Here is a 25,318-nt window from a genome sequence, read left to right on the forward strand (position 1 = left end):
TCAATTCCAATTGATTGAGTTCATATCCCTAAAACACACAACTCTAATGGAAAATCGTGTGCCCTAATGGAAAATCAATGTAAATCCTCGCATCAATGTCCTTGAAATCTAAAAAATATTGGTTAAGAATATAGATTTTTTTTATTTAAAATTGGTTTTGAATGTATTAAAAACAAAATTCTCTTTGTGTAGATTATGAAATATTTACAATTTAAATTTGTAGTTCCTCTCAAATTTATAATTCCAACAAAAATTTGTTGATTATGAAATATTCGCAACTCAAATTTGTAATTCCACTCAAATTTGTAATTCCAACAAAAAATTTTAAATCCTTACTTTAGAGAGTTTTCCAAACTGAAATTTGTAATTCCAACCCAAACTTGTAAATCCCAAAATATGCTTGCAATATATTTAAGAAAAATACCAAATGACGAATCATGGATTCTTTAGAAAACCATTTCATTACTTAAGGGTCAAAACGTTAAACGACCCCTTTAGATCTTAGGAAAGTTAATAAATTGAGTTAAAACCTGAAGTTTATGTTTAAGAAGCAAGAATATCCAGTGTTGGAGATTTATCTATGCCCGGATGTCGATTGGGGAACACTATTTCAACCAAGGTGTTAAACGAAAATCAAATTTAAACCATTTTGACAGCACGATTTTTTATAATCAAGAATATTGATTTCATAATAAGAATGATACGCCCCTTCATATACATACAAAACGGAATGAAATCGAGCCCTGCAGGCACACTAGAAAGTTCACAAGAGATGATTCTAAACTATAATACTACTAGGTAATACTGATCTTCTATGAACTAAAGTAGTAACCTGTCGAGAATTTGCAATCGCCATACTCTGCAACAACAAGATAAAAAACACATCATAAAATTAATCATCAAAAGACCTTCAATAATGGTAGCGCATATGTAGACAAAAAGTAAGCTAATCCTGGGATAATATATGAACTTACTTGGACACTGGGTAACGACATAGGCAGCGCCCTGGAAGTCGCACGTTCCAGTCTTGCGGCTGTTCTTTTGATAATAACTGTTAAAAGCATATGAAGCATGGGCTTCCAATGTGTTAGGGTTGTAGTAAGATGTCCCAGGTTGAATCTGCTTGCAATCCGCAACCCCTTCTCCACTTGCATAGTCTAATGCCGCCTGGAGCTTACTAGTATCAATCTTGGAATTTGCAACACACAACGTCTCGGATGCTCCTTCTGGGGTTGTCCTGCTGCTGCGATGATGTTGCACAGAGGTGGTCGGGGTGGAAGAGGAATTGCTTCCAGAGGTGGGCGCCTGGTTGTTCATGGCTGCAGGTGTCAGAGCAATATTATAGACGTGCTCCTTGGTTGGGTAGAACATGCCGTAGTTGTGCTCCGATGTGGGACCAGGCTTCTGGTTTTCATTAAAGAGAGCACAAATGAAGGTGTCTAGAGAGGCCTAGGGCCTGAGCGGAGTTCCAGAGTTGGAGAGGACATTCTTGACGAGGTTCCCATTGTAGGCCGCAGTGTTGTCAAGGTTAGCACCAGTTTCACCCTCGTCGCCCTTAGATGGCCACCGAGTCTCAGACACGACAATGTCGAGGTTCTTATACCCAAGGGCTGACATTGTAGAGAACACTACGTGCATCAAAGAGGTTCGTGTACAGGAGCCTGGTGTTGCTGTCCTGGACTCTGGCACTGGGGCGAAAGAGTGCGTAGTCCAGAGAAATATCGTTGGCATCGCCCTAGTAGGCAAAGAAAGGGTAGACATTGACCATGAGAGAGGACCCCGTTTGGCTTAGAAAATCGAGCATTGGCTTTATCGTGGTCTCCAAAAGGTCACTCTTGAAAATTCCAGTTGATGGTAGGAAAGAGTTCTGGAGCACACTGGTGGCAACAGGGCTTGACACTTTGATAATTCCGTCGAGGTTGTATTTGACGAGAGCCATGTGAATATTCTTCATGACAGGGACAATGTAGGAGGTGAAATCATTAGAATTGGCCAAGACTTCATTGCCGACAGCTATGGCCATGATCTGGGTGCCCGGAACGTAGGCAACCACATTCTGTTGGACCCAGGCATAGGCTCGCGAAAGACGACGAGCAACGTTGGAGAGTTGCTCATTGGGAAGGGCAATGGTGATTTTAATGTCGGTACCACTGAATGCATGTAGAGCTGCAGGGTCTGCGTCGTAGAGCTTCAACTTGTTTGATGCCTTGGCTCTTGATCAGTGGCACTATCTTGGAAGCCGGGGAAGATTGTCTGCTTTGTGACCATAGTTGATACCCACAGTGCCAGCCCCTGCAAACCAAAACAAAACAAAAAATGAAATTTACTCGGTCAATCACAGAAATCAAAGCTCAAAAAGAAATTTTAACGAACCAGACAAGAAAATGGATTTTCTCAGCTGCAGAAGCAACTATAATCAGAGAAATTAAAGCTAAAACCGCTGCAGAGGCAACGATAGTCGAAGAAATTATAGCAAAAACCTGGGACGAACAAGACAAGAAAACGCATTTTATTAGCTGCAGTAGCAACGATAATCAGAGAAATTAAAGTTAAAACCACCGACGAACCAAACTATAAAATGCATTTTCTTTGTCTAGTTCTCAGCTGCAGAGGCACTATAGTCAAAGAAATTAAAGCTAAAACCCCTAACAAACCAAACGATAAATGCATTTTCATGTCTAGTTCTCAGCTACAGAGGCAACAATAATCGAACAAATTAAAGCTTAAACAGTTGATGAACCAAACGATAAAATGCATTTTCTTGTCTGGTTCTCAGCTGCAGAGGCAACGATAATTGAAAAAATTAAAGCTTAACCCTGGACGAACCAAACTATAAAATGCCTTTTCTTGTCTGGTCCCCGGCTACAGAGACAATGATAATTGAAGAAATTAAAGCTAAAGCCCTTACAAAACAAACACTAAAATGAGTTTTCTCACCAGCAGAGGCAACGATAGCCAGAACCACTGCAATCGCGATCAACACCGAACTCGTCCGGAAGCTCATGCTGAGCAAAGAAACTATAACCAACCAAAGCTTCTTTCAAGTTCAATAAAATATGGCAGCGCGGGTTCTGAAATTCAAAATTCCAATCTGGAGCGCCATTATACAATTCAAAATTTGGTGAAACCACTGGTTTAGAGATGAAACTTGAATATTGAGCGCCTTTACAAGGTCAAACTTGAATATTGAGCGTGTTTTCAAATTCATATAACACGACATTAATGGTTACAATATTGATACGTATTCCCCCTGATACACCATTTGTATGTATCAGCGATCGAGCTCGTGTATTTTATTTCGTATGATACCATTCCATGGCTATTAATATCAGATGGTATGGGGAATGGATAGCATATGATACACGACATGCCATGATACACATGCCGCTCGTTTCAATGGGCATCGATACAAACAATGAGATGGGTGATCACATCATGCATATGTCCATCACTATTAACCAGAAAGTGTTGCCTGAAAATTAAATAGATGTCAGAGTGTCCGTGCCCTGCGGTACATAGGCGATGTATTAATGGAGCTATAGAGGTGGAAATAGCTCTTGCCTCTATTACATGGCATGGTGTGAGGATATTCAAATTATTTTATAAGGTAGATGTCGTTTCTAAATTTATTATCGAATATTTTGATGGTAAAACGTGTATAATGTATGTTTTTTTTTTTTTTTTTTTTTTTTTTTTTTTTTTAATAAATAATTTATTTATTATATTTGTTGTAGATGTGGTATTAAGTATTTAATTTTGTTTTTCACTGTATATTAGTATATTTTTGACCAAAAAATTGTGTCGCTTATTCATAGTTTAACATTGGGAATTTAATTTTTATTATTATTTAAATTCATTCATATGCAAGGTGATTGGTTGAAGTCTTATTATGGGCTGTTTAGTACTTCTATTTCTATTACTTAATAATTTTTTGTTTTTAATTTTATTTTATTTTTATTAAACTTTTTTATTTTGATTTTTTTTTCCTATTATTTTTATTTACATAAGTTATAGTTTTTTTTTTCCATATTTTCAATTTAAGATGATTTATTATTATATTAAAAACATATTTTGATCAATTTAATTGTAAAAGTTATATATATTAATAAAAAATAAAACAAACATATATATAATTATAATTATTATTTAAATTAATTTATTTGCAAAATAATTAGTTGAAGTCTTATGGGTTGTTTAGTAACTTTTATTTCTATTAGTTACTAATTTTTGTTTTTAATTTAATTTAATTTTAATTTAATATTTTTATTTTTTATTTTTTCTATTTTTATAAATTATAGATTTTTCAATTTACGCTCGCTTATTATATTATATATTTAAAAACTTATATATGATAATATATATATATATATATAAATATATATATATATATATATATATATATATATATCTAAGTGTATATATGTTAAAGAATATTAGTAAATCATATTTCTTAATTTTTTGTGATTACATTCAAGAGACCACTAATAAATTAGTTGTTTTATTTTTAAGAGAAATTTTTCGTCATAAATCACAAGATAAATCATTTGTCGACGCCGTTTGTAACCAACGAATGTGGTTCATCGTCAAGGCAAGTTTTGTGATGAAATTTTTGTTTTTATATTTTTTTAGTTTAATTACACTATATTTAAATTAAGGGGCAGTTACTAGCTACTATGTACCCTTGTTTATTATAATTTTCTATTTTCTAACTTCTTTAATTTATTGATATTTTTATTTTTATTGGCTATTTATTTTCATATTATCTTATAATTTTTCTTAGTTTAAAAAATATATGATACATAAATAAAGTAGTTTAAAGAGTTTAAAAATTTGAAAATTTGGCAGGATTTTGATGAAATCATTGGATAACTTTTGGAAGTCCTATTAAAACTGTCAAATTTTATAATTTTGAGTGTGTAAAAATTCTTAATGGTGCTTAATCCATTTTAACCCCCATATATATATATATATATATATATATATATATATATATATATATATATATATTTCACACTCCCATAATTTATAAAAAAAAGTTGATAAAAAAATTCCATAGAGAAAAATTCCTCGCCTCATTACACAATTCCTAAAAAAAAAAATTGAAAATAAAATATTGCCTTAACTCTTTTGATTTAATTTATATTTTTTCAAATTATCGGATTTGTGTAAAAATATAACATTATCCTATTTCATTTAGAGAAATGAAGCTTTATTGGCCAAAAATTGTCATCCATGAGCAACCTTACTAAAAGCACTACTCATTTTATCTTCCATTTTATCAACAATTATATATCTTCTCAATTTTTTTGTCCATTCTATCTCTTCCGCTTTATATTTTAATTGCCATCGTCGAGAGAGGCCAGAAACTAAGAAAAAATGTTTACAGCCATGTGTTTATCCAAAGCACGGGATCATTCTGTTGCAATGACTACTGATTCTTGCGGGGCGGGGGATATTTTAACCCGTAAACAACAAGATACAAGGAGGAGAATGAGGCTGAATCCTTTGGAGCGCTTCAGTATTGTGAAGAAACTTGGACAAGCCCACATGAGTTCAGTGTTCCTTGCCGTTGAGTGCAGCACCAACGGAGTGTTTGCAGTGAAGGTGAAGAACAAAGAGGAACTCAGAAAGAAAGAGGCATTTAAGATGGCTGCTGAGGAGAAGGAGATCATGTCCATGCTAGATCATCCTTTCCTCCCCTCACTTCTCATGGACTTTGAGTCTGAAAACCACATCTTTCTTGCAATGAAGTATTGCTCAGGAGGAGATATCAACATTTTCAGGCATTCACAGCCCAACATATATATATGGCATTATGATTAACATAATAACAAATAGTAAAAATATCAGTAGTTGAAGCCAAAGAACATCTTCACCAGTAGGAATTGTAGCTCAACACTCATCTGCAAAAGATAATGTACTTGTTGATCATTTCTTGCAAGCCCAAGCAATAGGAGTAGACTAAGTAATAGAAGTAGAACCAAGAAAAAAACAAACCCAAACGTGAACTTAGAGTCATAAACTAATGTAGCCCAATTTGAACCCATAAAACCAAGAAGTTTAATAGTACTAAGAGTGTAGAAACTAGCCCTAGTGGATTTTATTGGATTTCCACTACTGCTAATAGAGAATAGACCACTCAACAAGTGAGGGGAGAGGTTGTGAAGTCTAAGAGATGACCATTCTCGTGTTGGAAATGTGGAGAGAACCACATGCACCTAAGTTAAAAGAATCTAAAGAATTTGCAAGAATGTTAGCATGAGTTGTATTCTTCACAAAAATGTTTCCAACAATATACCGAAAATAAATATTTTGTTTCTTTTTCTATCCAAATTTATGTAGCCAGCGATGATATTACCCGCAAAATTCAGCAACAAAATGCATATCTAGAACTTAAGTAATAGAAATGGCCTATATTCAAAACCATAAGTTCGAGTAACCATATTTCTTTCTCTTTACTCATGTTCCCCTTTTCCAGATAGGAAAGCCACATCATTTTCAGATATTCAAGGAGGCTCTTGTCTAGTTACCATGCAATATACTTGTTTTACAAACACATCTTAAATTAAACAAAAAATTAAAGAAGCTCCATGCTTCCACAATATAGGATGCCATAGCTACATTGGTTCCATGCCAAAATTAAATTTACGATTATGTGGTAAATCGTCAAACACATGCCTTGACACAAGGGTTGTTATCAAATACACCATCATAAAGAATCTATTTTTCTTGGATAATCTATCTAAATAAACAACTAATTCATTGGAAATGACATCAACCCAATCGAAAGTACAAATATTTTTGTATGTCTCATAAAGCACATAGAAAATGCATTTTAGAATATTTATTGTACTTTCTTGGGCTATTATGTTTGAAAATAGCCAACAAAAATACCTAGACAGTTTCTTAAACAAAGAAATATCTACCAAAGATAGATCGGAAGGAACCTCAGAAGTTCGAGAAATGAATTCTCGCACAAAGTCAATCCCACTTGCTTTTGGCTTCAGGATGCTATTTGCATCGAACAATTCTAAACTCCTGTTTGGTTCTGGTAACTTGAGTAACCATCTAAATGCCTTAGGATTCAGAGAAAGCTTTGTCTCTTCTAGATGAAGTATCTTGAATTGAAATTATTTGGATGGAGATAAACAATTTCTATGAAATCAAAGACCTCTAGAACACACCCATGTTTCGCTAATCCGATACTCCAAATTTTGTTGCTTATTTTTTCTTCTGTTGATAGATAACCATATTTCTCATACATTGTCAACTTGTCAGATCTATTATCAATATAAGCAAGTGAGTTAATTGTATCATTACAAATAGCCTCTTTCATTTGTCTGCTATTCATTTTCGCTTTGTAGTATAAAATACTCTATCAATGAATAACATTTTCAAATCTCGTTTAACTTTAAAATTTTCCATTCTCTTCATAATCACCAACTGTTACTATTACTTGTGTGAAAAATGTTACACATGACACTTTGAATAAATAACAATTACACATACCAAAGCCAACGTTTATGGAATGTAACGGGAAAAAAAATTGAAATTCCAAAACCATCATGTCCATTTACTCTATAGTTTTCTCCTAATTCAATATCATTGATATATGTGTCATAAGGATCGTAAATGTATGATAAGAAAAACAGGTGTTGTCTAACGATGCTGCAAATTTTCCTGCACAACAAAAAATCGTCGAAATCCAACATTTTTTTTTTAAACTAGAATTACAAGTGTTTAAATAGTGTTTTTGATAATGGAATTGTATTCCACACCATCAATAACCCCAATGACACCCAAGATCTTAAAAGTTGACAATTGTAACCTGGAGTTACAAAAATATTCTGCCAAATTTTATCAGGAAGATGCTAGAAATTCCATTATTTTTCTAGACACATTTGAAGTCTCATTATACTTTGGTTGCGATTATGGAAGCTAGCTTAAAAAGATGAATAATAGTTATAAATAGTGAAATATTCAAGGACAGACACAAATAAATATTATGCGAACACGTATTGAGCTTCCTTCTATGATGAATCAACTTGATAATTGGTCCCCACTACTATGCAAAATGAAACCAAATTTGATTTACAAATGAATCATACACACTATTTTGAACATTATGGAACTAAGCTAACTATCAAGACACATTCGATCTAGCTAGACAAAGTTGCATATATTCCCTCGCACATTCATTTTGCATACTTATCTCCTGCACAACTTGGCATGCAGTTTCAATGTAGTGGGGACCTTATTATGCACAAAGAAATTTAATTTTAAACTCTCCCATTTGAAACTTTTACAGATTTAGCTGAGAGTAAAAGTAGTTGCATACTACTATGAATCAAATGCCTATGTCAAGCCTGTAAATATTTAGTTGTGTGAAAGACTAAGTGAATAGAGATGTGAATCTATACAGAATGAAAGATGTGCATAGGACAGGCCACACAAGTTACTTTATTTCATAAACGTGAAATTAATTTAATTACTACAAACAAAAACATTATTTCATACAGTAACATGCACAACTAGAAAAAGTGTTTTGTAAACTAGAAATAATGAATATTTTGTCAATTGAATACTTATTATTATTATTATGTAATATTAAATTAAGTGTCTTTTTACTGCATGTCAACAAGTAGTGTTCTGCGGGAGAATGTATGTGCACAAAAAATATGGGAAATGTTGATACATTGGTGCACGGTACATTGAATAAAGATGTGTGCACGTATGTACTATGTAAATTGAATGCCAAGAACATTGATATTTACATATAATAATGTTTTATGTTAATAAGAGAATATAAATTGGAACGTTAAACAAATCTAAATGAAAACTTTATCTTTGATGGAAATATTTCAAGGGTATCAGATGCAAAATAGTAACAGGTAATGATTTTTAGGGAAACGAATCAACAAGAATTTGAAATCGCTACTATAGTGAGGGAAAAAGTCATATAACATTAGAATTCATTCAAAAAAGAAAAGAAAAAAAGAACGACTTCGAGAAAAATACATAAGTCAAGGAACAAAAACAAACACTTTGTACATCCGCATAGATTACACTAATTAATTAGCCATCGTTTACAATGTATCTAAACTCCACATAAGTAGTTTCATTATAAGCTCTGCACAAATAAAATTTCTCATCGGTATTATGTTTATAGATTTGTTAAAAAACCTAATGTTTCTCGTATTCAAATGTTAACCTCTAATAACATCCTCTTTCTATGAAATTAAATAGTATTGAATGCAAATGCACATACGAAACATTGCAATGAAAATTTTTATGTTCATTGCTCCACACATCCATTCTCCCGCAACTGTTACTATTACTCATGTCAAAATTGTTATACATGACACACTCAATAATTACGAATTGAAGATACCAAAGTTAATCACCGTCATGTGCATTTACTCCACACTTTGCCACTGCTTTAATATCATAGTTATATGTGTAATAAGAAACATGAATTTACGATATAAAATAAATTCAAACTTCCTATGATCATGATAATCAACTAAGAAAAAGTCAATATTAAATGCGAATAGAAAATCGTCAAAGGTGAATCAATTTAAAGTTGGTAGTATTATAGAGCGTCTGTATTTTTGCATTACTGCTACTAAACACAAATTAATAGAGATGTCATTAAGACACTAATGAAGGCAAGGATGTGATTTTATGCAACCTCGTCTTCGAAGATAATAATTTATGTAAGGAAACAAAAGCTCACATAATACTCCAAGCTTTTAAATTCATTTTGCAATGATCAAATGTTACGATCCACTATTCGAAATATGTAGTCAACTAGAAAAGTCTCCCATCGATATGATAAAATGTATTCTTTCTTTTCTCCACTAAAGATTTCAAATGCTTGTTGACTTATTTCCCTATAAATCACCACCTATTACAGTTTTGTGCCTCACATATGTCACAAAATATTTGTATTGGAGATAAAGATAGCATCCATATGTTTTTATCATCCCAATGTCTACTCTTGCGATTAGTATTTAATTCAAAAATATAAGAGGAAAGAACGTGTGTGCAAATGAAATTTTTCGATAGGAAATTTATGTGCAAGGCCACAACACTGCGAATGAAATATACTGCGAAGAGCAAAGGTTACAAATTCCTGTATTCAACAAATGTAATTGGGATGAAATAAGTTATTTGTATAACTGGAAATAACATTTTTTCCTCATTATACTAGCTATTTAAAATGCTTGTAGACTTGTTTCACTAGAAATCACCACCTGCTACTATTTTGCGTCAGAAATATGTTACAGAGATAAAGTTGCAATCCATATTTTTTATCATCCCAACATTTGTCCTCTAGTTAATAGAAGACACAACTATGAGTAAATACCATTCCTCTCAGCATTCAATTCACCAATTATGCACATGTGCATGTCTTCAATCAATGTATCGATGCATAGATGGAACAAGAAAACCACACAAACATTAAAATCTCAAATCTACAAACATGATTTTCAAAGCATTAACATATTAATACTAACATATATTTTCAGAACAACACAAACACATATGTGCGGGACTACAAAGGAAATCCATTATACGAAGGAATATTTCAATCTTTCATTGCGTAGACCTCCACACTTTGCACAATCTATTAATAATAAAATAAATGAAGCTTTCAAGCTTTGATTGTAGATCTCCACACTCTGCACAATCTACTAAAAAAAAAAAAAAAATGAAGCATGACTAATTATACAAAGATGACCATAATAATAAATGAGACTGGTCAAATTGCATGTGTATTATCTCCAAAAGAGTTAAAACACTTTACAATTAAAATATCCTTCTGCACATCTTTCATTCCACACATATTCACAACTCTATGCGGTTACTCTTCCATACAGATAAATATGTAAAAGTTTTAAATGGAAAACAATTTAAAATTAATTTTGTTTATGTGGAATAAGCTCATGTATGCACCCTCGTTCTCCCACAAATACCCAGTCCTCCACACATCTTAGCTCCATATTATGACCATTTTTCTCCCACACATCATTCTCCCACACATCCTTCATTCTGCACATATTCACAACTTCATGCAACTATTGTTCAACAGAGCTAGATTTGTAAAAGTTTTAAATAGAAAAGAGTTTAAAATTATTTTTTTCTCTATAGAATAAATTAATCTCTACCCCCTCATTCTCCATTACATACTTCGTCCTCCACATAGTAAAATATTTGCACAATGAAACATGGGGGCATTCCATACATTGTTTAGTTTTGCAGACATAGACCAAACTTTTCATAACACAAATTGCTACTCAATTGACTCACTCGTAGTATGGTTCGTATATTTGTTTTACGGCACAACTCTTCTTCCTCACATGGATTGAAATATAGTTTTTTTTTACTGCACATCACTTCTTCCTCACATAGATTGAAAACAAAATTTACTTAATACTGCATAACACGAGTTCAATTCAAAATCACTAATGCACTTAGTATTCGGTAACAAAGTTCAATATTAGTTTGAATATTGCGATGTAGCTTTGGCCAATCATTGAAAAATGAACATTAACAAATTGGTTTCATAACCAACAAGCCTACACATAATGCATCAAAAGCGATAAGGCATCTAAGTTATGAATTGACATCTAAGATCTGAAATCACTCCATCCTTCATAGAGTAAATTGTTCTCTTTCAGCCACAGTGTCAGTGTCACAACAACCTCACTTATGCAAAGGACTTTGTTTCACGGCACATCGTTCTTGTGCACATACTTGATCTTCTGCACAACAAAATGTCCATAGAAGTAAACATGATAATATTAATTCAGAATTTGTTTAGCGCTTTCTATCCTCCCCCACCTCCCCCAAATAACCTATGCAAAATACTTGCAACCACATCAATTCTGGCATCATTAAGCATAGTAGTAACAAAACATTTTCAATGTCAGAGCGCCCCCGCATATGCAAAGGACCACTATTCTCTTGTACATACCACGTCCTCCACATAGAAAATGCTTTGCATAAGGAAACATAATAATATTAATTAAAGATTTGTTAAACCCCCTCCTGCCTCCCCCCCGCTCCCCCGCCCTGCGGCCTATGCAAAGAACCTGCAATTGCATCAAATTTGGCATCATTGAGCGAGGCACTAACATAACAATGTGAGTGTTAGAGCACTCACCAACGAAATGACCACTCACAAAATTAGTTTTATTTTAATTTTAAAATGAATTGTCAAGTACTGAAAAATACCGAAAATAAAATGCCCTACACTAGGAGAATTATGTCCCATCAAAACTCCTTCAACAAATTAGAAATTAGAAATAAGATTTGTTGTAAATTAGAAAATTAATTTTTAATTTAGGCAAAAATAGAAATATTAACTATTTTCCAAAAAGTTCGGTTTAAATTACAAAAACACAACTAAATAATGGAAAGTCAACGCACTTTGACCATGAAGAAAATGCTATAATCCATAGCTAAAAACACACTAAAAAACATTGATACACTTATAAATAATTCATTAATTCAATTCCATACCAATGAATTATCAAGAAACTAAAAATTTCACCCACATATTTATTAATGCAAATTTTAATGATACTTAGGATTAATTTTAAGTTACTTTTCAAAATTGTATTTTAATTTGAGTTTGGGTAATAATTTAAATGGCACCTTGAAATCTTTATTAAATTTTGACAAGAAGCCAAAAAACTATGAAAATGACCCCATCTTAAAAAAAACCTACATTATTTGAATGTTGAAGTTGATTAGTAATGTGGATGTCTTCCTCAAAATGTTTTAAAATAGACTTGAGTCTTACCGTTGTATCATTTTTGGAGCGACAAACTCCTAGTTCTTTGGCCATTGAAGAGGTACATGTGAAGTATATTTATATTCAAAGGGAATGAGGAGGTACATGTAAGTGTATTTGTATTCAAAGGGAGAATACATCAAAATCTTATCACAAAATGTATTTTATTTATTAACTAGCGATATTTATAATTGTGTGTCACGTAACACGATTTATGAAATAAAGGTGATTATATTTTTAAAAGTCAGTTCCCTACGGTTGCAATCTTTGAAATTTCAACGCAATTCATTCAAACAGGTGCCAAATAAATCAAAAACATTAAATTCATACCAAGGAAAATTTAGAAGGACGGTGGACAGATGACAGATATCTACACACGGTCTTTTTCTTTATCATCATCCGTGCATTCTCTTCTTTTCGGTACGAAATGCTGACCTATTCATTATTATCATCCGTGAATTCTTTTTGTCAAAAAGAATTTTTTTCGGGTCTATTACATGGTATGGCGTAAGGATATTCAAATTATTTTATAAGGTAGAAGTTGTTTTTAAATTTATTATCGAATATTTTGATTGTAAAACGTGTATAGTGTATCTTTTTGCAAATAAACAATTCCTATAATTTTGTATTTTCTAACTTCTTTAATTTAATGATGTTTTTATTTTTATTGGCGATTTATTTTTATATTTTCTAATTTTTTTTTTAATTTAAAAAAATATATGATAATTTATTATTAAAAAAATATAGTATAAAGAGTGAGGGTTTTGTGTGGAAAAAATGGAAAATTAGCCATGATTTCAAATTTTTGGACAATCTCTCCTAAGGTGTTCAACACCACATCTCTAACACTCCAACCAACCAGTGCCTTCACCTCTATGTTGTTGATGCTGCTCTTGTGACCCATGTCCATGTCTAGTTGCATTAAATCTCTTTTGCAGTGCCATATTTTCTTTCCCATCTACATTTTGAGGCCTTGTTCTCTAGGCTGTCATTTACCTCTACCTTTATCTTTTCCCTTCCATCCATGATGAGATTCATTCTTATGCTTTGATTGTTCATAGCAACGCTTCAATTTCGCAATGAATTCATCAAGTGATCAAGGTTCATCATACTCAATCCGATCTTTAAATGCTAATGGAAAACCACTGACAAATCTTTGAACTTTAGCGTTCTCATAAGTAAGATATGGTACATACTTCAATAGCTCCATAAACTTGGTCATGTACTCTTCATCTGTGATTGATCCCATCTTTAGCTCATAGAATTCTTTAGCCTTACTATCGTAGTAACTTTCCGACAAGTATTTCTTCTTGAAAAGCCTCTTGAATTCCCGTCAACTAAAGTCATCTGTCTTGATGTCTCTGACCCGCTTAACATCTTCCCACCAGATGTCTTCTTTACCTTCAAGTTGAAGATTGTTATTGCGGTCTTCATGTTATCTGTGTACTCATGCAACACAAAGGATTTGTTCATCCCAAGTATCCAAGCCTTTGCCTCTTCTAACTTCTTCACATCTCCATCAAAAGTAGGTGGTTTTTCTTTCCTAAATTAATCTGACAAGTATCCCATATCATTCCTCCTATAAGGATGATAGCAATGACGATCATGATGTCTATCAGAACTAGAACTAGAATAGTATTTGTACTCATCGCCCCTCTTATCCGGAATGTCCAACAACCTGTCATCTCTCACTATGCCAGATATATCCAACTTGTGTCTACCAGGAGACCTACTGCCATATGCCCCATTAGCTTCATGCTCATGTCCATGGTTGATCCGAAGTGGCCCTTATCGCTACAATTCTAACAAACTCTAAAGAAGTATAGCATTAACCTCTGCCTTCTTCTCTTGTGCCTGTATGATCCAGTCATTATCTACCATACAACTCCATATCTCTTGCTTCAAGCTTCTCAGTGTAACTACGAAATCGGAAGGATTAACAACACTGTACTACTCTTCGGATTCACAAGGAGAGTCTTTGTAGTCAACCATCTTGCTAGCCATTTGAGATGTCTTCATGCAATGCATAATATGTCAGATAAACCGAACCACAATAAACCAACGTACCTGAGTATAGCTCAGGGAGGATACTTTGTCTGCAAGATCACCAAATCAGCGTGACACATGTATAACATAATCATAACGGCATGTAGACATACACAAACAAATGTATCAACACATAAACATCACTCTAGCTAGGGTCCAGTCATCAATGCAAGGCCGTATCAATAGTGCATGCTATGACCTCATGCGTGACAACAACCATTACTCCATTGTACACATTGCCACATGAAACCAACAACATGCATAAGAAATGCCTAATCAACTACACATACACATAAATGCATGTATTCCAACATAAGTGATCAATTCTTATAATCAACCTACAAGACTAATACATTTAATCAACATATTCATGAATGTAACCTAACATACAAGGATGTAAGTAGGTGACATAAAATCAACATGTAGTGACATATAATCCATATTCAACTAATCACATACTCATGACCAATACATTCTGAAATATCAATATCAAATTCTCCATATCAACCATACTACATCCATAATCAATCAACAAGTAAATGCAATAAACACATGAAATGCAAGTGTAAAAGACACACATGCAACTGACATGCATGCATGACCAACACACACTGCCCATCCAGTCCGAGAGTTGAACCATGATCTAATACCACTCTGTAACACCCTCCTCCCACATCCACCCAAGTAATCACACCAACCGGGTTAAACATGAGACAAGAGGCTACTATGATCAGATTTGACCTCCTATGTGACCTTAAGGAAGTGGAATTGACAGAACATTGCACACAATCATCTAACATCATCATTCGAACCCTCAAGAGATGAGTCAGCCACTCAAACAGCCTGTCCTTGGGTCCCACCATTGTTCTAGATCTCTTAGGCCACAATCACTCTCATGTTATGGGGAAGGGAGTGACCAGATACCCAAAGTCACTCTCATAGGCTAGCCTACCAGTGACCAGATACCAAATTTGTCGGTTCTGTGTGAGCGACCCTGATATTTAAGCCACTTTTTTAGGCCCAGAGCACTGGTCATTGCCTAGAATGGAGTGATGGCTTGAAATCGGTAAAAGTATAAAGAAACAATGATGCAAAAGCAATAAGTTGAACAAGACTATAACCATACCCCTACTAGCCATGATAGCCATTTCGTCAAATATATCATCAACATGTAACCTACATGTGTAAACAATAGAATTAAGTGTAGGGATCTCATACTTATCTGAGAATCGCTAAGAACCATTGTTCCCTCATGTCATTTGTTGCATTATCATATATTAGGTCATAGACACATTATCCATTAATGTACAACTAAAAACATGACGAGATCCATACATATATGTTGCCATAAAATATACATATAACCAGCATAATAGGAACAGAAATACCATAAACATATCAGCCATCAAAATCCACATATACATCAATATATTTACACATGAAAATCAAGGGAATCAATTTCTCATTAATGAATGCAATGAACCAACCAGAGATGGGACTACCACGTTCCACCCAACCATAGATTGGCTAGCCAAGTCTCTCTTCATCCAAACACCCCCTTGTCATATTCCACGCATGAATGTGGGACTCATAGAACACACCAAAAACACCAATCAGCATGGATGCCACCGAATTTCTCTACCTACGCCGTGAGGAATTTGAGTTTCTCCTAGTCTCTTAGGCTTTACCATGCATCCACAGTGTGATCCACGGATCACTAGGCCCTACACCAAGACATACTCTCCAGGTTTAATCGTGCATCCCATCCCGGGATCAGTAGCCCCAACGGAGAGAAAATCCACCTTTTGGCTTTACCGTATATCTCGACATTCACCTATAAGGATTCCTAGGCCCACCGTGGCACATAATCTGACTTTACTACAACCCACAGTCTGGTTCAGGGGTTACTAGGCCAGTGGCTTCGTGATCCTCGGTCTGGTTCAACAACCACTCAGACCATGTGTTTGTCAATTCGGAGATCCACCCCACTCAACTTCGAATCCAATCCAACCATCCCACATAAACCAAATGAGAGAACCCAGCTCATCAAAGCTATTAGTAAATGGCAAGACTAGGCTGAAAATACTGTCACACCTAGAAAAACCCATGCCATGGTAGAAGAGAAACACTTGCAATCCCATGCATGCCAAATCTAGCAAGGAAAATATCCATGCAAGTCGAGACCTGCAATGAAGCCTATTGTAGCTGCTTGATCCTGCCTTTCCCTACTTGATCTTTGCTTCCTCTTTCCTCCTTTGCCTTTATTTCGCCAATGCCAAAGTGCTCCAAGAAACTATAAGTATCCAAGAGTGAGAGAGAGAGAGAGAGAGAGAGTAATGAGAGAGCTCCAAAGCTAGACTGACAAATGGTTACCAACTGATCCTCAGAAGCCTTTTATGGATGATGCCTATATCTTCTTCATTTTCCATCATTTTCCTCCTCACATGCAACCTGTGACCTTTCAGCTTATTTTTCTCATAACTTCCGTTATTTTCATAAATAAATGTGCCAAAATGCCATTTTGTCTTTCCAAAGCTTTAGCCATTTCCTTTGCCTATTTCATTAGCAATAAACAACCAAATGAACACCCCTTAAGATGTCTTGCCCGACATTCAACTTGGAATAAATGTCGCGTTAACCATGGTTATTGTTTTGAACTTTTATTACATGGAGTTTTCACTAGGGCTATTACAACACATCTCAGCTTTATATTCTGAACCCTGTTCTCCCACACATACCCAATTCTCCCACACATCCTTCATTCCACACATATTCACAACTTTATGCAATTATGTTCTGCAGAGCTAAATCTGTAAAAGTTTTAAATAGACAATAGTTTAAAATTAATTTTGTCTCTACAAAATAAAGTCACCTTTGCACCCTCGTTCTCCATTATATACTTCTTCCTCTACATAGTAAAAGCTTCACAAAAGGAAATATGGGGGCATTCCATACATTGTTTAGTTTTGCACACATGCACCAAAATTTTCATGACACAAATTGCTACCCAATAAATTAACTTGTAGTATGGTTAGCATATTCGTTTTACTGCACAACACTTCTTCCTCACACAAATTGAAAATATAGTTTTCATTTTACCATACATCACTTCTTCCTCACACGAATTAAAAAGCATTGTTTACTTAGTATTGTATAATACGAGTTGAGTTCAAAATCACTAATGCACTTAGTATTCGATAACAAAATTCAATATTACTTTGAATATTGCCATGTAGCTTTGGCCAATCATTGCAAGATGAACATTAACAATTTTTTTCATAACCAACAAGCCTACATATAATGCATCAAAAGCGATAAGGCATCTAAGTCATGAATGGACATCAAAGATATCAAATCACTCCATCCTCCGCACAGTAAAACATTTCTTTTAGCCACAATGCTAGTCACAACAACCCTGCTTGTGCAAAGGTCCTCGTTTCCTGACACATCGTTCTTGTGCACATAATCCATCCTCCACACAATCAAAACTCCATAGAAGTAAACATAATAATATTAATTCAAAATTTGTTCAATGCCCTCTTCCCCGCCGCCTTGCTTATGCAAGAGACCGACAACCACATCAATTCTAGCATCATTAAGCACAGTAGTAACAAAACAGTGTCAGTGTGAGAGCACCCCCGCGTATGCAAATGACCGCCATTCTCCTGTGCATACTACGTCCTTCGCATAGTAAAAACTCTGTATAAGGAAACATAATAATATTAATTGAATATTTGTTAACCCCACCCCCCTGACCTATGAAAAGAACCTGCAAATGCATGAATTCTGACATCATTGACCAAAGCACTAACATTATAGTGTCACTACCAAAGCACTCACCAATGGAATGACCACTCACAAAATTAGTTTAATTTTAATTTTAAAATGAATTGTTAAGTACTAACAAATTTCGAAAATAAAACTCACTCGACTAGGGGAATTATGTCCCATTAGAGCTCCTTTAGCCAATCGGAAATTAAAAATAAAATATGTTGAAAATTAGAAAATTATTTTTTAATTTATGCAAAAATAAAAATATTAAGTATTTTCCATAAACTTTGGTTTAAATTGCAAAAACACAACCAAATAATACAAAGTCAACACACTTTGGCTGCAAAACCAATACTATAATCCATTGATAAACAATGACGAAAAACAATTACAGTTATAAAAAATTCATTAGTTAAATTCCATACAAATGAGTTATAAAAAAACTAAAAGATTTCACCCTCTTACTCATTAATACAAATTTTAATGATACTTAAGATTCTTTTTAAGTTATTTTTCAAAACTATATTTTAATTTGAGTTTGGCTAATGTTTTAGATGACACCTTGAAATCTTCCTCAAAATGTTTTAAAAATCAACTTGAGTGTCACTGTTGTATCTTTTTTGGAGCGAGAAACGCCTAGTTGTTTGGCCATTGAAGAGAGATATGTAAGTAGATTTATATTCAAAGGGAATCGCAGTGTATTTATATTCAAAGGGAATCTATTCTTTTACACAATACACCAAAATCTTATCACAAAATGTATTTTATTTATTAACCATGGATATTTATAATTGTGTTTCAAATAACACGACTTATTAAATAAATGTAATTATATTTTTAAAAGTCAATACCTCTCGGTTGCAATGTTTGAAATTTCAACGCAATTCATTAAAACAGTGCCAAATAAATCAAAAACATTAAATTCATACCAAGGAAAATTTAGGAGGACGGTGGACAGATGACAGCTATCTACACCCTGTCTTTTTCTTTATCATCATCCGTGCATTCACTTCTTTTTGGTACGAAACGCTCACCATTTCATTATCATCATCCGTGAATTCTTTTAGCCAAAAAGTTTGTTTTGTTTTTTTTTTGGGGATCTATTACATGGTATGGCGTTAGGATATTCAAATTATTTTATAAGGTAGATGTTGTTTCTAAATTTATTATCAAATATTTTGATGGTAAAACGTGTATAGTGTAGTGTATTTTTTTTTGTAAATAAATAATTTATTTATTATATTTGTTGTAGATGGGGTAGTAAGTAGTTAGTTTTTGATTGTATATTAGTATAGTTTTGACTAAAAATTTGTGTGAATTATTCATAGTTTAATATTGAGAATTTAAATTTTATTATTATTTAAATTCATTCATATGTAAAGTGATTGGTTGAAATCTTATTATGGACTGTTTAGTAATTCTATTTCTATTACTTACTAATTTTTTGTTTTTAATTTTATTTCAATTTTATTTAACTTTCTTGTTTTTATTTTTTATTTTTTTTTTCTATTATTTTTATTTACATAAGTTATGGTTTTTTCTCCATATTTTCAATTTAAGATGATTTATTATTATATTAAAAACATATTTTAATCAATTTAATTGTAAAAATTATATATATTAATAAAAAATAAAACAAACATATATATATATAATTATAATTATTATTTAAATTTATTTATTTGCAAAATAATTAGTTGAAGTCTTATGGGTTGTTTAGTAACTTTTATTTCTATTAGTTATTAATTTTTTGTTTTTAATTTAATTTAATTTTTATTATTTTTTTCTATTATTTCCATTTTCATAAATTATAGCTTTTTCAATTTAACGTGACTTATTATTATATTAAGAACATATTTTAATAAATTTAATTATAAAAACATATATGTATATGTGTGTGTTAAAGAATATTAGTAAATCATATTTCTTAAATTTTTGTGATTACATTCAAGAAAGCACTAATAAATTAGTTGTTTTATTTTTGTGATGAATTTTTTGTCTTTATATTTTTTTACTTTAATTACACCATATTTAAATAAAGCCGTAGTTACTAGCTACTATGTAGCCCTTGTTTATTATAACTTTGTATTTTCTAACTTCTTTAATTTTTTTTATATTTTTTCAAATTATCCCATTTCTGGAAAAATGTAACATTATCCTATTTCATTTAGAGAAATGAAGCTTTATTGGCCAAAAATTGTCATCCATGAGCGACCTTACAAAAAGCACTACTCATTTTATCTTCCATTTTATCAACAATTATATATCTTCTCAATTTTGTCGTCCTTTCTATCTCTTCTGCTTTATATATTAATTGCCATCGTCGAAAGAGGCCAGAAACTAAGAAAAAATGTCTACAGCCATGCGATTCTCCAAAGCACGGAATCATTCTGTTGCAATGGCTACCGATTCTTGCAAGGCGGGGGATATTTTAACCCGTAAACACCAAGATACAAGGAGAATGAGGCTGAATCCTTTGGAGCGCTTCAGTATTGTGAAGAAGCTTGGACAAGGCCACATGAGTTCAGTGTTCCTTGCCGTTGAGTGCAGCACCAACGGAGTGCTTGCAGTGAAGGTGAAGAACAAAGAGGAACTCAGAAAGAAAGAGGCATTTAAGATGGCTGCTGAGGAGAAGGAGATCCTGTCCATGCTAGATCATCCTTTCCTCCCCTCTCTTCTCACGGACTTTGAGTCGGAAAACCACATATTTCTTGGAATGAAGTATTGCTCAGGAGGAGATATCAACCTTTTCAGGCATTCACAGCCCAACAAAATTCTCTCCGAATCTGCCCTCAGGTGAGATTATTTGTTTGGTTATATCAGATAGCCTTTGGAAATTGTAAATTTTCTCCTAACTAGAAGGAGGTACAACGTTCACACGCATTTAACCTAATTTATTTTGTAAGATCAATGTAAATTACTTAATAATGTATTTTGAAGATTTCCTTTTGATTATAAACCGTAGTTTGTAGATTTCTTTTTTATTATAGACCGTAGTTTGTAGATTTTCTTTTTGATTATAAACTACCGTTTATGTGATCAATATAAATTGTAATAATCAAATATGTGTGATCAATAAAAACTGTAATAATTAAACTTTAGGTTATGTGATCAATATAAATGGTAAATGTGATCAATATAAATTGTAATAATCAAATATGTGTGATTAATAAAAACTGTAATAATCAAACTTTAGGTTATGTGATCAATATAAATGGTAATAATAAATTTGTGTGATAATTAAATTGCAATAATTAAATTTATATAATTAATAATAATGAATAACTATTTTTATAATTTATGTGTTAATTTTTCTGTTTCTCCTCTCTCCCTTAACCACAGTTCAGAGGAAAGCTTGGAATTGCTTTTTGGTAGATGACTGTATTGTACGGACCTACTATACCCATGGTTCTTTGGGTAAAAGTTATTAAATTCCCTAATTCATTATGAATAACTGATCTTAAGCATTGACCAAGTTTTTTCTGCATTAGTATTTTGGGAAAGGTGTCCAAAATGTTCTTTGCCAAAACTCGTTTGGGCTTTGACTAGTTTGAACGAAGTTATAAGTATCTTTACGAGATGATAATCTTGACCAATTTTTATTTAGTTTTAATACATTAATTATTATTGATTTGGTTTAATAGAGAGTTAGTTATAAAGTTAATTATTGATGTTCATATCTGATTCCTTCCCAGTTTAATTTCAATTTTATGATTAATGTTCAAATAACTAGAATTTATAATCTCTAGGGATGGGGTGGTAAAAGGAGAGACATGTGGAGGGAGTCATTCTTCCACTCCTCCCGCACTAATGCGAGGGGAAGTGTCAATTTCTTCTCACTGCCTTTAATGTTTACATACAGTGATGGAATCTCCCCATGAATAATGATAGAGGCGGTTTTCTCCTCAGCACACTTGGCCTTTTTTATGTGATAAAATTTACTCCACTTTCACTCTTTTCTACTCTCGTGATTTTTTAATGTCTTTTTTATTTTCGAGTTCTTGGCCCTAGGTCACGGTGTTGTTCCTTGTAGGGTCTAACTTGAAAACTAGACCTACGGGTTCTTCGACTTGGATTTTCATTTACCTAATACAAAAACAATAATTTTTATAATTATTTTCAGAGAATTAATTATTAAATTAATTCTTAAAAACATTATAAATGTGTGTTTTTATTTAAACATAATGCACACTAGGATATTAGTTAATAATACCTAGTTTCATGATTTGCTGGATATTATTTAATAATAACTATTTTTATCATTTGTCGTATCAATACAATTTTCGTCGTGAGTTTTTTCACTACTCATAAGTATGAAAAACAAGGATAAAAATGAGTTCTCTATAGATTTATTATTTTCATATATATAAGCATTACTGACATGAACTTTAAGAGATATTCCATGGTTACGAGTTTTAAAAAAATTTGGAATTCCTTCCCTAGTGGATATGTTTCATACATTTTTGTTATTAATTATATAATGAAAATTTTCTCAGGTTAATTATTTCTATTTAGGTTTTTCTTTTTAGAATAAATAGTATTTAAGATTTATAAGAAGAGTTTCAGCGTAAATCACATGTAGAAAATTTTTGTCGACGCCTTTCGAACCAACTAGTATTTAAAATGTTTTTTTAAAGATATTTATTATTTTAAAATTAAATAGAAATTTGAATTTAATTAAAAAAGACCAATTTTCTTTTATTTAAAATTTAAAAGCATTCAAAAAATTCTTGTAAAAGGGATAATGGCTAAAAAGAAATACCATCCCAAAAAATTTAGACTTCAAATTTAAAAAAAATAAAATAATTGAAAATAGGACTGGTAACAATAAAAAATGAAGGCATCCTACCGCCCCTATCCTAAAAACTCCCATCATTTTTTGATAGCAGCAGCTAAAAGCTCCCATCTTTTTTTGTTACTATGAAAGAACGTCACCTCGAAAGTCAACATAACACCATCAGTTGAAAGAATGTTGCTGTGAGTGTCAACACAACAGAAAGGCATGGAAGTCTACCGTCCCGCAAGAGACGAGAGATGGAAATCCTACTGAAATTACAGATCCTGAAAGCATTCATTACAGTAAACGGATTCATGTTATGCATTTGGCTGCCAAAGAATGGATACAGTCATTGCTGCTAATTATTCTACATTTTACATTTATAATATGCATAAACATATTAGTATTGTCAAATGCTTTGGCCCTGAGTATTAGTTTCACCCAATAAGATTTGAATTTTGAACTTCATAAAAACTAGGCAATTAACACGCTCTCGTGAGCAATGCCCAAAATATTATTACTTACACAGAGAAGGAGCAAATATACATACATATATATATATGGCTATGTTTTGATAATTTCAATAGATGTTCAGACATAAATGAATTCTATTATATCTAGATAAGCTAGTCTCAAATATATGTGATATAATGCAGGTTTTATGCGGCCGAAGTGGTGCTAGCGCTGGAGTATTTGCATGAGCAAGGGATAGTGTATAGAGATCTGAAGCCAGAGAACATATTGGTCCAAGACAACGGTCACATTATGCTTACTGATTTCGATCTCTCCCTTCGTCTATTCTCCCACGTTAATCAATCCGTATCAGAACATGAGTCTGAATACAGCTCCAACTCATTTTCAGATGACGAAAGGTCGCCCAGATCCACTAGTAATGACGGGGAAGTTGAAGGAACCATGGAGTCCCATTCATTCGTCGGCACAGAAGAGTACATTGCACCCGAGGTTCTGTGGTGCACAGGTCATTCCTTTCCAGTGGACTGGTGGTCGCTAGGAATATTAATGTATGAGATGAAATATGGGAGGACTGCCTTCCGTGGCTTCAGCAGAAAGGAGACATTCTCCAACATTATGTGCAAAGAACCTCATATTACAGGCTCATGGTCTCCACTCAAAGACCTCATCAAGAAACTGTTGGTGAAGGACCCCTCCAGGAGGCTGGGATCCTCTATGGGAGCCACCGATGTGAAGAACCATGTTTTCTTCCAGGGATTGAGATGGGAGGACCTGCAATTTGTTTCAAGACCTCCCTTTTTGCCTGACACTGATACCGATACCACCCTTTCCGACCACGAAATATATCATTGTGCCCAAACATTCCAAGCTCACTTCTAACTGCGAGTGTGAAGTGTAAAGTGTAAGCCTCTAATAATCAGTGAATCCCGAGGACTTTTCTAAGCCTCTATGTCGATTAGTATTTTATTTTATTCTATAGAATCAGTCATAGAATGGAACTCACTATAACCCATCATGAAAGTTTCGTAGAGTTTACAGTTCCATGTTTTTGTGCATGTATGCATCAATGTATAACGATGAAAATGGGTACAATTTCATGTGGACGATCAAGAGTGTGAGAACTTATTTTTATCATTTTTGGCAATGAAGAGTTAAGAAGTTATATTTTCAATCTTGATGTGTGAAGCTACAATTTTCAAATAAGTTAAATTCTGAGAAAGTTTTATGATTTTTTTTTACCCTAATCTATAAAGTTTTAGTTATCAAATTAGTATTAGTTATCAGTATAGATTTATTTGAAATACTGATTTAACATAAACCTAGAAAGATCCAATTTCTTACCTTGTAATTTTATTTTATGAATAGACATTATTTAAATATTTTATATAGTTATTTTTTTTTAAGAGTTTTAAATTTTTTATTTGGGTGGATATGAGTAAAATTTCAAC

At 33.0% G+C, this 25,318-nt stretch overlaps 1 protein-coding gene and 1 pseudogene across 1 annotated transcript; one reads left to right on the forward strand and one right to left on the reverse strand.

The window, feature by feature from the left end:
- Positions 1 to 543: 543 nt before the first annotated feature.
- LOC149249896 (glucan endo-1,3-beta-glucosidase 3-like) lies at positions 544 to 3,035 on the reverse strand (annotated as a pseudogene).
- Positions 3,036 to 20,877: 17,842 nt separating this feature from the next.
- LOC149249897 (serine/threonine-protein kinase UCN-like) lies at positions 20,878 to 25,045 on the forward strand. The gene is made up of 2 exons (XM_089456352.1): positions 20,878 to 21,415; positions 24,053 to 25,045. The coding sequence occupies exons 1-2, from the start codon at positions 20,970 to 20,972 to the stop codon at positions 24,747 to 24,749; spliced, it is 1,143 nt and encodes a 380-aa protein (XP_089312478.1). The 5' UTR covers positions 20,878 to 20,969; the 3' UTR covers positions 24,750 to 25,045.
- Positions 25,046 to 25,318: the final 273 nt, after the last annotated feature.

The sequence above is a fragment of the Pinus tabuliformis genome, chromosome 7 (genome assembly GCF_031772625.1).
Source record: "Pinus tabuliformis cultivar Carrire ecotype Pingquan chromosome 7, CPIR1, whole genome shotgun sequence".
Classification (NCBI taxonomy): Eukaryota; Viridiplantae; Streptophyta; class Pinopsida; order Pinales; family Pinaceae; genus Pinus; species Pinus tabuliformis.

Bases quoted from the DNA above. Each gene is read 5' to 3' on its own strand.
- LOC149249897 (XM_089456352.1), top strand. From the start codon at position 20,970: ATGTCTACAGCCATGCGATTCTCCAAAGCACGGAATCATTCTGTTGCA. The intron at 21,416-24,052 runs GTGAGATTATTT...GATATAATGCAG, and splicing joins CTCTCCGAATCTGCCCTCAG to GTTTTATGCGGCCGAAGTGG.